This window comes from Plectropomus leopardus, chromosome 2, assembly GCF_026936395.1.
Source record: "Plectropomus leopardus strain MGB_pleo_1.0 chromosome 2, ASM2693639v1, whole genome shotgun sequence".
NCBI lineage: Eukaryota > Metazoa > Chordata > Actinopteri > Perciformes > Serranidae > Plectropomus > Plectropomus leopardus.
In genome coordinates, this window is record NC_142177.1 from 17,672,505 (window position 1) to 17,686,867 (window position 14,363).

The 14,363-nt window shown below is 38.9% G+C and overlaps 2 protein-coding genes across 3 annotated transcripts; one reads left to right on the forward strand and one right to left on the reverse strand.

The window, feature by feature from the left end:
- Positions 1 to 575: 575 nt before the first annotated feature.
- Positions 576 to 11,559, forward strand: cdh27 (cadherin 27). Its single transcript, XM_088090279.1, has 18 exons — positions 576 to 658; positions 795 to 834; positions 3,132 to 3,254; positions 3,581 to 3,730; positions 4,584 to 4,725; positions 4,828 to 4,991; positions 5,733 to 5,864; positions 6,720 to 6,902; positions 7,614 to 7,927; positions 8,009 to 8,151; positions 9,529 to 9,753; positions 9,840 to 10,061; positions 10,176 to 10,297; positions 10,384 to 10,488; positions 10,716 to 10,814; positions 10,903 to 10,950; positions 11,036 to 11,122; positions 11,353 to 11,559. The coding sequence occupies exons 1-18, from the start codon at positions 576 to 578 to the stop codon at positions 11,557 to 11,559; spliced, it is 2,589 nt and encodes an 862-aa protein (XP_087946405.1).
- A 120-nt stretch (positions 11,560 to 11,679) lies between these two features.
- Positions 11,680 to 14,176, reverse strand: LOC121950742 (protein LSM14 homolog B-like). Of its 2 annotated transcripts, none has more exons than XM_088086817.1 (8): positions 13,939 to 14,176; positions 13,627 to 13,790; positions 13,386 to 13,515; positions 13,068 to 13,244; positions 12,882 to 12,959; positions 12,591 to 12,731; positions 12,368 to 12,497; positions 11,680 to 12,288 (listed from the first exon to the last, which is right to left on the reverse strand). In XM_088086817.1, exons 1-8 carry the CDS (start codon positions 14,063 to 14,065, stop codon positions 12,132 to 12,134), a joined length of 1,104 nt encoding a protein of 367 aa, XP_087942943.1. In that variant the 5' UTR covers positions 14,066 to 14,176; the 3' UTR covers positions 11,680 to 12,131. The 2 variants fall into 2 exon arrangements, with proteins under 2 accessions (XP_087942943.1, XP_042352778.1); XM_042496844.2 differs by having other exon boundaries at positions 12,368 to 12,494; positions 13,939 to 14,174.
- Positions 14,177 to 14,363: the final 187 nt, after the last annotated feature.

Sequence of the window (14,363 nt, forward strand, 5' to 3'; positions counted from 1 at the left end):
GTTTTTTCTAACAACAAAACAGTTCCTGGTTATGTATTGTCAATAACTGCTTAGCTGCTTCCAGTCATAAAAACTGATGCTTCAAGGGAAGTTTGAAGACGCCACAACCAGAGCCGGTAGGGCAGCGTCATAAAAAGCCCTCAAACGGCTCTACATGCTGAGAAAAGAAGGTTTTTTTTCCCTAATCAAAATCATCACATGTACAAAAGTGAAAATATTTTTTCTACTTATCAGCAGTGTTGGGGAAGCTTCTTTCAAAGTCACCAATTACTTTAGACTGGAAGAAATTCAACTACAGTAAAGGTACACTTGGGAGAAATCTAGTTTGGTTCATAGAAAAAGCAGTACTACTTTGTAAAACATAAACAAATTGACTTGTGATATGAAAGTATAACCAGTGTTGGGTAGTGACGGGTTACTAGTAACGCGTTACATTAATATCATTACTTTTTTCAGTTGTTGTGTAACTATTTACTCATAACATGTCGGTAATTCTGTTACAGCTACCCCAAAATCAAAAATGTCGTTCAAACGTTACTTTAATTATCACCCCACCACTGAAATCAAACCGTCACATGGACGGATTCATTTTCGTTAAAGTCGCGCCGCGCATGCGCATCACAAAGCAGCAAGAAGATGGAAGCGCAAACGCTCAAAGGCCGGAAATATACTTAGTACTTTGATTTTGTCTGGTGGAAAGGTGACCAAAAAACTGTTGCTGTAGGTAGTGGCACTAAAACTCTTGCCAAAAAAAAACACGACACCAAACAGGTCTGAAACACCTACTATGACAGCACAACAACACGAAGCTCCGGGAAATACACCCCGGCAAAGGTGAGCTCTCCTCGGCCTCAGAGAATGGCGGCAGCCCGACACTGGCAAAACTGGATTTTAATTGTTAAAAGCTGCAGGCAAGTAACAAAGCAACAATGAAGCTTGTGGTTGTTTATGTGATGAATGAAACGGCCTGTCTCTACGACGATTTCCACCGCTTTCATGTGAGTACAGCCAACTGGTCACAGGCAACAGAGGGTTAAAAAAAAATGTCATCCTTATCATCATCAACAAAAGTCAAGTCTGAATTTTGAGGAAATAGGACGCAATTATCAATTTGTGGGATGTAACAGAAAACTAAGGAGTAGTTTAACGAATTACCGTTGGTAGGAAGTAGTGTGTAAAGTAATCAGATTACTTTTTAAGAAGTAGAGAGTAATGCATTGCATTGTTATGGTATCAAGCTCAACGCAGAAAACCCTCACATGCTAGCATAAGTTGAGTTTATTGTAAAAGTGCCCCCTTGTTCACATCTCATTCAAAAACTAAAAAATAAAATACCCCATAATTCATGGGTAATCGTAGGGGTTGATAGATTATCGGCCTTGCAAATTATTGGGGCTGATATTCGGTATTTTGCCTATCATCTGTATCCGCGTTTTATTTTAATAATCGTTGATAAAAACAATTATGAAAAAAAAAGAGTCACTTTTACTTTGTAAAACCTTATGGAGCTATTTTTAAATTTTATTATTTTATTGAAATTTTCATTTGAATTTGAAAAAAAAAGTTGTTGGGAACTTGCTGAACGTTTCAGTCTTTTACATTTACATTTACAATGTCCATCAGTCAGACACCTGCCTTCACAAACTAAAACCCACGGGAGGATATTTCCTCATGCTGGATAACCCTGACCCTGACCCTTAACCCTCATCTGGGTAGCCATGTAACTTCTAAAACAGCAAGAAACAACATCTCTAAACATTTGTTAATAATAGCAGAAATTAATACTAATTCACACCAAATGTATTTAACTTTAATATTTTAGTTTCTGCCTGGCGACTGTGTTGCCTGGGCATGCTTTCACAGCGGTCAGGGTGAAAGAAAAAGGGGTGAAGTTGTTCAAATGGAGTTAAATTACAGCAGAGAAGCAATCCTAATATAAAACTAAAAATATTCTTTTCCATGGCCCAAAGGGTATGCAGCTTCAGTTGTTAACTACAAAAAAAATGACAAAACGCAATTCAACTACTCTAATTGCTGTGCAAATATGAATGTAGCTGAACTGTCAGCAAACTACTGCTTAAGGCTAATTACATGAAGTCTGACAGGTTCACTCCCCAACGCTGCCTGTCAGTTGTTTTACGAGGCAGATGGTTTTCAGCAAATACATCATATTTTGTCCCAGTAACAACAGTGCAGTTTCAAAAGTCCCATGTGATTATTACATTCATATGTGTGTGGGTGTGTTAAGGAGAAAGGGCAGGGTCTTGTCTTTCTTTGCTTAAATGTCAAGAAAAAGTCAGTCCGAACACTCAGGACTGGATGTACTAATCACAACAGCATCATGCTCCGCTTCTTCCTCCTGGTATGTAACGATAATTACTTCAAATTTTCTGAAATTATTTTATTTTGGAGTATTTTAGTGCTATTACTTTATTTTATAGATGTCAAATTCTGATTCAGTGTTTCGTAACCAGGAGTATTTCTTTATTTGGGAATAAAATTGTGACACAATACGATTTCAAATTATAAGGTTGCAAGACTTTGGTTATTATCTTTTATTATTATCTGTTATTACTACTTCAGTCAGGTGTGTGTTTTTTTTCCCAGTCAGTATTATTTTCCATAACTCATCTTGTTTTTAAGTTGATGTTTCCGTGTAGGTCAGTTGTTATTTTTTTTGTTTGTTTGTGTAGTTCATTTATTTTGGTGTTTTTTTTGTTTACACATTTGCAGAAACCAAATTAGTATATACATAAACAACAGAAAATATTATCGAGAGGTGCAAAACACCCTCAGACGGACTTAATCAAGGTTGCATTAATCCATTAACTGTAACAATGTTTCCCCACAGAAGTGTTTTATTAAGTCATTGATGTAAAGTTGACCTCTTAGGTATAAATAGGGTCCAGAGTACAGTATCCTACCATGATACTATCGCTTTCGTGGAAACGCTCACGTGTGCATTTCTGAACAGGTTCACCAACTTTGCATCACCAGAGACCTTTATTCACAAGTGCACGGATGACATAAATTACCAGCTCCCGCCTCAAACAAACACTCCTACTTTGCATTGTATGATTTTCATTGTAAAGATTGTGTGCTTCAGGATTGGTTGGCTGTTTGTCTTTTAGGGTTATTATTTGTCAAGTGTAACGTGCTCAGAGCTGCTGAGCCGCCACAGAAGGTCGTGGATCGTTGGCACCTTCTCTATTGAGGAGGGGAATCCAGGGCCCTTCCCGTACGAGCTGGGCAAGGTGAGAAAACCACTGAGTAAAGAAAACTACAGTCAGCCAATAAACAGTGTCGCCTCAAAACATCACATGTTAATTTTCAAATATTAATTCCTAATCCAATCATTTGATAGTTCTGGACTATAATAATTACAGTAATCAAACATTGTCATTTGTATGTATAACCTCTTAAGTTAATTAGTTATTTTTTCAGGACCTTAGTTTTTTTATTTGTCTGTATTGACATAATTTCTTTATCACTTATATCCAAATGTTCATATATGGAATGGCAAATAAACAGTCTCAGACTGCCTAAATCCAACTGTATGAGGTTTTTTGTTGTGTTGTAGATTAAGATTGAGCGAAAATATCGAGTATTCTTTCATCTCTATGGGGAAGGAGTGGATGAGGAGCCAAAGGGAGTTCTCTCCATTAATAGAGAAACTGGCATTGTGTCTGTGCACAAGGCTGTGGACTACGAGGAGAAGAAAATACTAAAGGTTAGACTCAACACATATAACATAGCATCAACTAGTCAACCACTGCCTTATCATCTATTCTTGAAAAATGGGGCAAATAATTATAAAAAATTAAAAAAAAGAAGAAAAAACCCTTAAAATTAGAACTCATAAACACACTCATTATGTTTTTGGAGATAAACATGCTTTTTAAAGAATTGATGTCCTTAAAAAGTCATTTTTATATTATGTGCAAATTTTACAAAATTAAAAATCGGATCAAAAATCTAAAGTAGCAGTATGTAATGATAACATCAGTGTAAAAATGTACTGTTATAATCATCTTTGTTTTAGATATTTTCACTGCATAATTGAACAATAATGTCCCAGTTCTCAAGAATGAGTACTATACTACAAAGTTTTACACATGGATTAGGAGATCATTAACTGAATAAATATATTGTAAATCCTGATCCCTGATTTAATTGAGTGATGAGTTGGCATTGTGATGTGTGCAGCTGTATTATAGTAAAAACTGAGAATCTGACAAAAGCAAAACATCAAGCAAAAATGTGGGGGACGGTTTTACCAGAAATATACCCATTAGTATTTGAGTTAAAGTGTTGCTCAGTAAGAGATAGCTTAACCCTTTGTTTGAACATAAATCTGGCTGCATTTTGAAAAAAATAGAATAGTTTTATTACTGTTATAAGGAATTAAAAACAAACACTGCAGACACTATCAATTCTTTTTTAGGGTATGTGCATATATGAGCAGGCGATATGGTGTCCGCTGCATACCTGGAGTAAATCCCATCTTACTCCTTCTCATGTTACAGTTGCAATATCCAACAATTTCATCACATCATTATTTTACATTGTGTATCAACCCGTAGCTGAAGTTTGTGGCCAGAAAGACAGATTTGTCGATTGACACCAGATTGGGAGTTGAATTGGTCATATTGGACATCAATGACAACCCACCACGCTTTCAGAGGGATCTGTTTGAAATCACAGTTGACGAGGAAACCACACAAGGTAAAGAAAATAGTACATAGTATGCTTCTAGAGAATATGTTTTCTTCCCTTCACGATGTGTTTTGAGCTCACTCCTTTCTTTGTTTGGTCATTTCCCAACAGGGTCAAGTCTCCTAACTTTAGTGGCCCGTGACAGAGACCAGAGTGGGACACCAAACTCAACATTTCACTATGAAATAAAGTCTGTGACTCCAAACTCTCCCGATACTGAATTCTTCATCGATGAGTCTGGAACGATCTCATTCAGAGGATGTTTGGACCACAAGGCAAGTGTCGGTGCAGTATGTTTTCTACGGTAGATTTGTTTATGGTAGCATTTCCTGTTCTGCAAGTTCCATTTTACACGATCTGTATTTATTACCAGTGTCTTAAAACATGTTAAGTATGTTTTTTAAAAAAACATTTACTGTATATGAACTAAACTGAGGTACAGGGTGAGTGAACTTCTTTTTTAAAAGAGCAATTTAATTTAATTTAACTTAATTTAATTTAATTTCAGTGACTATATGATGTTGATGTGTCATGTATAAAAATATAATATGCAGGAATTTCCTTTTAAACAAACAATGTATAGACTTATGCAGAGGTAATTCCTCTCAATCGTCACATATGACCCTCTGAGAGTGTGCGGCGGTGCTTTTTTTTGTGCAGTGACTCTGCCCGTTGCCTGTATTTTCTTATTTCCTTATTATTTTCTCTGGACATTTATGGGCGTGTTGCCCCACAGCGCTCAGGTGAGGTTGGGGCTTTTTAAAAAGGTGAGTTAATCTGGGGTTGGCTTTCACTTTCCCTGGCAATTGTGTTTATAAACAGTAACCAACAACCCTGCATAGTGGCTATGCTTTTATTGGAATTAGTCATTTAACAAAGGGTATGTCTGCATTAAACAACTTTAAAGTGATTGTACAAAATCATCAAGCTACTTTTTTAGGGTGCAGGATATAGCTTAATATAGTTCTGTTTACAATTAAGGGAATCTAATCATTTTTTCATTTGCTTGCAATAAGGCGGCTGAAATGTTCACAGTGGTGGTGGAGGCCAAAGACCATGGTGACGTAGTCAGTCTGTCCAGTTCAGCCACTGTTGTCATTCACATCCAGGATGGCAACAACCACCTCCCAACCATCAGCGGCCACACAGTAAGCAGCTGGTTACTTTCTTGACAATTTCACAATGATGTCTGCACACAGAATGCCATGCTTTTACACACACATGCACATACACACACACACACACACACACACACACACACACACACACACACACACACAGTGATAGTGATATGATTCTGATGTACTTGACATGTTATTTGTGATGTTGCTTTTTCAAAATGAATATATATCAGGAAATCATGTTTTAGGCAAAAAAAATTCAGTTATGGTAAAAGAAAAGATTTTTTTTTCAGGGGTTGGGTAATTTTTACATTACAGTTGTCCATGAGCAAATAAAGACTGAATGAAATTAAATTTAAATGTCAATGCAGTGAAGGATGTAATCAAAACGAGCACACAAACATGCAAAATTGGGTAAGTAGAAATAAAGAAACCAATTTAAAAAAAAGAAGAGAGTTGCAGAATGATTTTGCAAAGAGGTAATTACTTTTTCAGTTTCATTTTATAATATATTAACTGTATTTTGGATTTAATGTTTTTTAAATGTGTTTTTCAGCAATTGAATTTCATACTGGTTATAGAACCACCATATGCATCCCAAAAAACAACATTATTTTAAGAAAAGAAAGCTGCAGATTATTACATGCAATATTTACAAGAACACCAAACAAATGTTTAATCGATTTACTTTTACATGTTTAAAAAGCCATATCAGCTCTATAAGTGAATAAACAACAATATAATCGACTCTTGTCAAGTAATGGTGATAAAAAATGAATCCTTGTTCACTCAGGGTGTGGTGTACATACTCGATATGAGCACTAAGAAGCACTACGACAGATTAAGTTCCTCTGATCTCTGCACCTTGGATACATACAATAGGGCTCTGGCAAAGTAAAAGAAGGTGAGACTGAGACGTCTCCTCTGAGGCTGCATGCGATGGACATCGACACCACAAACAGCCCGGCGTGGAGAGCCAAATACACCATTCAGGGTGACGAGGGGGAGCACTTTCAAATAGAAACAGACCCGGACACCAATGATGGAATCCTGACTGTCATCAAAGTAAGTTGCTCAGCTGCATGCTTAACATAACTCTGACACCCACCTCTTATATGTTATTGTGACACGCAGTGTCAGATCTGCCCATAGGCCACATCGAGTTTATGGCGCCAGCACAGGGGGGAGTGGAGTGTATGTGGAGAGCATTAGAGAAAACCTACAAGAACTCTTTTATTCCCACCGCAATATAGTTTTTAAACAAGGCAAGATAGTCATTGCTTTTTTTAATGTAGCTTTGCACACGTTTTTATTGATCGATGGAACTGCTGTGATTTTGTGTGAGTCTCATGTGAGGGAATGTTTTTCATGTTCAATGAGCCCCCAACTGAAGGAAATTTTCTGTCACTATGTGATAGATAATAAAGGTTTTTGAATCTTGAATCTTGAATCTTGAATCTTGAAAAGGAAAAAGCAATCCAAGTTGACTACCAAATTTGCAAATTTCCACATGCTGCGTTTTATTGTTTTTTTTTTTATTATCATTAGTCTTAGTTAGTTATCTGGTTGTTTTTTTGTGTTGACTTCTCATTAGCTCTCGTTCTTGTTTGTAATAAATACTATAAATATAAAAGATAATGATCAATTTAATTTTGGGGGTGGGGTTTGCCTAGGGTACCGAATGTGCTTGGTCAGGCACTGATATTTGTCATAGTCCTTATATCCTGTCTGTATGCTTTAATTGAATTCAAAAACATTACTACTGTGTAATTTCAGCCTTTAGACTTTGAGGAGGGAGCACAGAGGGAGCTGACCATCTCAGTGGAAAATGAAGCGCCATATTTCTCTTGTAAAGTGAAGGAGAAGACGTCCTCGGGCCTCTGGGGAGTTGACGCCATTAAAGGCGATGATCCTGATGCACCTCGGCCTCCCTCAGTAAAAGTCACCATCGAAGTTGAGGATGTCAACGACCCCCCGCTGTTCAGTGTGGCTGTCAAAGAGGCCATGCTGGAGGAGAACGCACCCATTGGAACATGGGTCGAGAAAGTGACCGCTGCCGATCCCGACTCAAATCACGCAAGAGATTTTGTGTAAGTGGGATGTTTATTCTGAACATGTTTGATATACAATCTGAGACCTTCTACACTGAAGCAGTTTGTATCTGTCCACAGGTACCAGGTGGGAAGTGATCCTGCGGGCTGGGTGACCGTGGATCCCCACACAGGAGACATCACAACAATGAAATCACCAGACAGAGAATCTCCACATGTCATTGACGGTGTCTACACCATCTTACTGCACGCAGTGGATGATGGTAAGATGTAGATGTTGCTGACTGGTGCTGTCACAAATCAATTATTTTATAATTCTATGACCAAGGAAATGTTTTAATCAAATATCCACTGTGTTGTGACACATTTCCTAAGGACATGGCTCTATGGCAATGTGCATCCACAATCTTTATGACTTTGGTTATCCCCTGACTTTTACTTTGGTGCCACCAGCAGGTCAGAATTTTCACCTTTTCTGTGAAATATCACAAAATCTTCTGGACGGATTGGCAGTGGCACAGACATTTAGGTTTCCCAGATGATGAACCTCAATTACTTTATATGTTAAGTCAATTTTGCTTATAAAGAACATTATCACAAATCACAATTTGCCTCAGACGACATCCGTCTGTCCTTGGACCTTTACAGCTGCTAAGGAAAAAAAAAAGAGAACCCTTTAATGGATAAAAATGTATAAAGTTCATATTTGTGGTTTTTAAGTGAAATGTTTAAGCAACTAGTGGATACATTGCCATGCATTCAAGCCCCCCTTGGGGTAACTTGTAATGACTTTGGTAATGCTTTTCATCTAGCACCACCAACAGGTCAACATTTTCAGTTGTCCAATATGTTTGTTTTTTGACCAAATGCCAGCAGAACTAAAAACCCTCCCAGCAGCCTTAGCTGTTGTATGTATTTATTGCTAACTAACAGTGTTAAAGTCAAGACCACCTAACCTGAGACTAAGTCATGACAAAGTCCAGATTGCATTGAGACTGAGACAAGACCAAGACTTTGACACAGTCAAGCCCAAGACCAGACCAGTGCAAGTTCCACACTGCGTGATAAAATGTAGACCATGAAAACCATAGGAACTTCTCAAACTGACCTTAAAAGACCCACAGAAAACAAAGTAAGATTCCTCATTGTTCGCCTCTTTTAATACTATATACAGTATAGATGTGTGTATTTAGTGTATTGTGAGATAAGTCTTTATAAAATAATCAAAAGGCATTGCAGAGATGAATTGTTTATTTGGGAACTGTCCTTTCTTTTCTATGAACAAACAAATATAAGCTCAAATCAACTTAACCGTCTTTAGTCAGTGCTCCATTTTTGCACAGATATTTATTGATATTGTCGCAGTTGCGGTCTCAACTGGTCTCGAAGAAAATCTCTTTCTGAGACAACGCAGAGTAAAAACACAGTCAAGGCCCAGACTAGACCTTCAAATCGTGATCTTGAGGACAGGGCCGATCTTGAGTACTGCAACATTGCTTATTAGCAAATGCATGCTAATGCTAATTTTAACATAGTTAAAACATAGTACTTTCAGCCAAACATGTTAGTGTTTGGCTGAAAGTACAGCCTCAAAAGGATCATTAGCATGGTTGTAGATTCTTGTTTTCTGTGTTGGACAGGTGAGCCACCTCTGACAGGCACCGCCACACTGAACATCCATGTGACCGACCAGAACGACAACGTGCCTCAGCCAACGGTGAACTTTGTGGATGTGTGTGTGTCTGACGACCCCACCACCACCAGCATCACAGCCTTTGACCTGGATCAGAATCCCTTCGGAGGGCCTTTCACATTTGAACTGCTGGGGGATGTCAAAGGAAAATGGAAACTGAGTCCCTCATACGGTAGAAACAGCTATGATACGTAGTGACATATCAGAGCAAACATAAAATAAATTTTAAAAAATCATTTAATTTTGTGATTATTTCAGGGTACACAGCCGGTCTGGTGAAGGAGCCCAGTGTGTATGCTGGTCTGCACACAGTTGATCTGAAGATCTCTGACATGCAGGGAAAGTTCAGTGTTTACAACCTCAGTTTGACCGTGTGTGACTGCTCTGTGACGCCCGACTGCCGAAACCGCCAAGGCACAGCCACAACAGCTGCCTTTGGAGCTATGGGCGTAGTATTTACCTCACTGTTTTTACTCCTGTGTAAGAAAATGAATTGTTGCCATTAGTTAGTAATAGCATGCACTGTAATATGAATTGTTAATATTCAAATAAGTCACTGCAAGTTGAGTTTTGTTGTCTCTGTCTCGCTAACAGTTCTGCTACTGATGGCAGTTGTCATCAGCTGCAAAAAAGAGTTCACCACTTTGCAGACTTTTGATTCCTCTGGAAAAACCCTCCTCGTATCCAACATTGAGAAACCAGGAACAGACTGCAAGGTCACTGCTTGGTGCAAACAGACCACAGAGCAGATTTCTCTTCATGTAAATATCAGTAACTGAATTTTTATTTTTCGTCTTTCAAGTTACCTGACAGTGTCCTGGCAGTTCCTACTGATAAGACACACCAAGGCCCGTCCACTGGACAGAGTCTGCATGATGGAATGCAACACAGCAAAGTTTCAACAAGGGTTGGTACAGATGGAAATATGTACTGTAACTATTTTAAACCGGTTAAACTGCAGGATATAAATTAGGTATGTGTTCAAGTTTTTATGAGAAGCTTAAAGTTGATGTTTATAGGTTTTTCTCTCACGCATACTTTGAAGAAGGCATGGCTTGTAAAATGACTGTTATTTCACGTGTTTGGACCTGCTGTACTTCAAAAAAGCTGTTAATTATATTTGGCTCTTTTAAGTCTCTTCATCAGGATATCGAGCAAAACTTCCTCTACACACACTTGGGGGGGAACCGAAAGGAAAATGTTTCCTACCTATTCAATGAGTGCTGGAACCAGGTAATATGCACTCACTGAAGGTCAGTTTAATCAGTCTCTACTTTGCAGTCAGTTACTAATTTTCTGTTTCAATCTTCTCCAATCTTAGACAAATTGGAATTATTTAATAGCCAATGGCTATCATCACGCCCACAAGGTAGGCAGTTGTTTGTTTTGCGTTCATTATTTTGAGGGAGCAGCAGCTGAAGAAACTTGATCTTTGTTTACGTTGTTTTGTACAGATCGAAGACATGAACAAAATGAATTACCTCTACAAAAGGAACTCAAGCTATGTGACAGGTGCAGGCCTCCAAGCCCTGCTTCATCGGGTTGGTAGTGCACTTACTGTAGTGTATTTGTATTTTATATTTAATAGGGATGATGCAATTTAACATAGTTCCAATATGGATTATTAGACTGATGTATTGCGCAAAGAGTGTATAGCTATTGCTAATAATGTCTACTTTGCAGTATAAGACATCTTAAAAGCATGTATGTGACAGCGGCAGTACAATAAGCACTGTATATAAACTTTTTTTCCCCCTCTCTCCTCTTGCAGAGGCTCTCCTCTCTGCAGGAGAAAGAGGCAGATCTGCTGGACTACCAGCCTCACACCTATGCAGAGGAAGGGGACTTTGACAACCAGTCAGAGCTGGAGAACATCGTCATTCCTGAAGACGATTCATTTGACAAAGCACTACAAGATCTGGGCCCCAAGTTCAAGGAACTGGCTTCCATGTGCAAGCCACCACATATGCAAAACTGATTGGTTTTTTATGACAATTTTTTTTCTTGAGCATTGAAACAGAACATTTTTGAACCTGTACATATCTACAGTTTTAAAGTTTGTGCCAACGACAATTCACGTCACAAGAGATGAAAGCCATTCTGTTAATCATATGTTATTTAATAGCAACTGTTACAAAGTCCTCCACAGTTTTCATTTTCCAGATAGGGGGGAAAAAAAGTACAGCTGTCCTCCAAAAGCAGTTTGGAGTTACATTTGGACAGTCAACTAGACAGAAGAATATAATACATTTAGCACCAAAACATAATGTGCCTGCTGGCCTGTTCAAGAAAAACATTGCATTTATACCAAACTAACTGCCAATTAATACCTTTGTTTCTAGCATACAGCTGCTTGATTAAAATAAATTGCTCTCCCATTTCATATAATAAAGCTTCAGAGTACAAAATTCCCTGAATGCGAATTTTGGGATAAAGAAAGAAAAAATTCATATCAGCATCAAATGGGGAAAAAAGGGAGGTACTTTTTAAATAAGTAGAAAACGACCATATTTACAGAAAATGTTAACAAAAACCCCCCCAGAAAATTCTTCACACCCTCCCACTACCAATTTTTGGGAGGGGTCGCTGCTCAGTGGCGCTCTGCCCTCTGCGTCCTCGGCCCCTGAATCCTCTGCCTCTCAGGAAGCGGCCGGGAACTCCAAATGTTTCCATGTTTAATTTTTTCTCCTCTGCCCAGGTGGTCCTCCTGAGGATGCACAATTAAAGTTTAATATGACAAACCACTGAGGTCACAAAAAGACAAACTGCAAAAGTAACATAATCACCTGGGCTTAAGGTCTGATGAGATGTTGTCAAAGAAGCACTTGGCTTTGTCGTAGTACTTATCTCCGAGGGTGTCCTCCTCCTGCATACCCTGGCTGTCCTGGGGCTCTGCAGGATCCACCTTTTCAACTGCAGCGAGGCACAGAAATGTACATGTACATACACCTTAAAATGTATATGATGTGCTCTGAAACTGTTGTCTTTTTTTTTTTTTAATAAACCTACCCACAACCTCTTTTGTCAGATCATCTTTAAACTGAGCATTTGCCGTTTCAAAATCGAAATCTGACTCAAACTGCAGCGTTGTGGCCTTTGAATTTTTCACAAGAAGTTGGCCTCTGCTTCGGTTCCTGGTCCTGCGACTGCCTGCACATAAGAACCAGAAAGACAAATTACACAATTAAGTGTAAAAACTGGTTTAGTAATCGTTTGAAACAAGTTCATCTGGTTTTGGAAATTTGGCTGTCTACAGGAAACTCAGCCACTGCATATAACGTGCATTTCTCATTCGGATACCTTGTTTTTGCCTTTGTTTCTGGTTCTCAGTGCTTTGGCCTTGAACTTTGGCTGCACTCGGCTGAGTTGGTGCCCGACCTAAACACAAATTAAATGTTTAAGTTGTTTTCTTTGGATGGATTAAAAATAAAAGCAATGCAAGAAACAGGGTGAGTTATTTCTTGTTTGTCAGGATGAGACACTTACTTTGCTTACTGGTTGGTACATTCTCCTTCTGACCCTGGTTTGGACGAACAGGCTGTTTGGCCTGCGGCTGGGTTGGAGTTTTCCCTTTTTTCTGGGCAGCAGCAGTTAATGGCACGGTCTGCACAGCCTGCTCGACCATGGGAGCTCTTCTGGCTGGGATGCCGTGAAGTCCTGGTACTGAGGGAGTAGAAGTAAACATGTTGGGGCATGGTCACTTGCAGATATGTGAGAAACATCCACTAACACAAAATAGTGCTGAAAAACGCCTAAATATGACATTTCAAACATCTAATGCGTCCAAAAGATAATTAACTGCACCTAAGCCCAGTGCTGCATTGTACTGCTGGTTGAGTAGAGAGGTAGCAGCCAGCTGGTTGTAGGTGGGCATCATGTCTCTGTATGAACTCCAGCGTGGGTGATATGCAGCAGATGAGCTGCCAATGGATGACTGAAATTACAAAAGACAAAAGGAACTTGTTTTATCAGTTGTGAGTATGATTGCTTTTGATTAATACCAGATATAAACTACATAACTTCAAAAAGTCTCAGAACCACACACCTGTACAATAGCAGGGTCTCGAGGCAGTCCATGGTGTGGTTTTGGTGGCTCAGACACCGTGATATCTTTGATGTCACTTCCTCTGAAGATTATGTATTCATAAATTTCATCTTTGGGAGGCACTGGTCTATCTGTGTGTCTGTCCTCTGTCCCATAGGATTTAACTGTTTGCAAATAAAAGTCAAGGTTTTGTTCACCTCCAGCATAATATTTACATTAAGATCACTTTACATCAAGGAGTTACATTACATTATGTTCCTTACAATAAAATAAGAAAAAAAACACGTGTCACTCACAGGCCTTTCAACTTACCTTTGGCTAACGCAACCGTTGACCTATCTGTGTCCACAGAGGACAATATTCCCTCATACCGAATCTGCGCCTTGGATATCAAACTTATTTTACTGCCGATGTACGGGGTCCCTCCTCCGGCACTCATGTCTGCAGCGAAAATATGTTTTCAAATTGAAAGGGAGCGACTAAATCACAGAGCATGAAACCACGGCACACATCAAACATGAAATAATCAGCTATGTGCGCAATCAGCGGCCACCTGTGCGCTTTATAAGATTACCAGTGACGCGCCTCTCTGCTGCTGGCTCACCTGCGTGTGAAACAGGGTGAGTTTGTTTAGCCAGCCGGCGTACACCGCGAGAGACATCAGCAAGTCTGTGGACCTGATTAGAGACAAATATAACCTTTTTTAGATGCCATTCTTTTTTCTTAATTTTAACGTA

Bases quoted from the DNA above. Each gene is read 5' to 3' on its own strand.
- LOC121950742 (XM_088086817.1), bottom strand. From the start codon at position 14,065: ATGAGTGCCGGAGGAGGGACCCCGTACATCGGCAGTAAAATAAGTTTG. The intron at 12,960-13,067 runs GTAAGTGTCTCA...ATTTGTGTTTAG, and splicing joins TGTACCAACCAGTAAGCAAA to GTCGGGCACCAACTCAGCCG. The intron at 12,498-12,590 runs GTAGGTTTATTA...TGTGCCTCGCTG, and splicing joins TCTGACAAAAGAGGTTGTGG to CAGTTGAAAAGGTGGATCCT.
- cdh27 (XM_088090279.1), top strand. From the start codon at position 576: ATGGACGGATTCATTTTCGTTAAAGTCGCGCCGCGCATGCGCATCACA. The intron at 5,865-6,719 runs GTAAGCAGCTGG...TACATACAATAG, and splicing joins CAACCATCAGCGGCCACACA to GGCTCTGGCAAAGTAAAAGA. The intron at 10,951-11,035 runs GTAGGCAGTTGT...TGTTTTGTACAG, and splicing joins GCTATCATCACGCCCACAAG to ATCGAAGACATGAACAAAAT.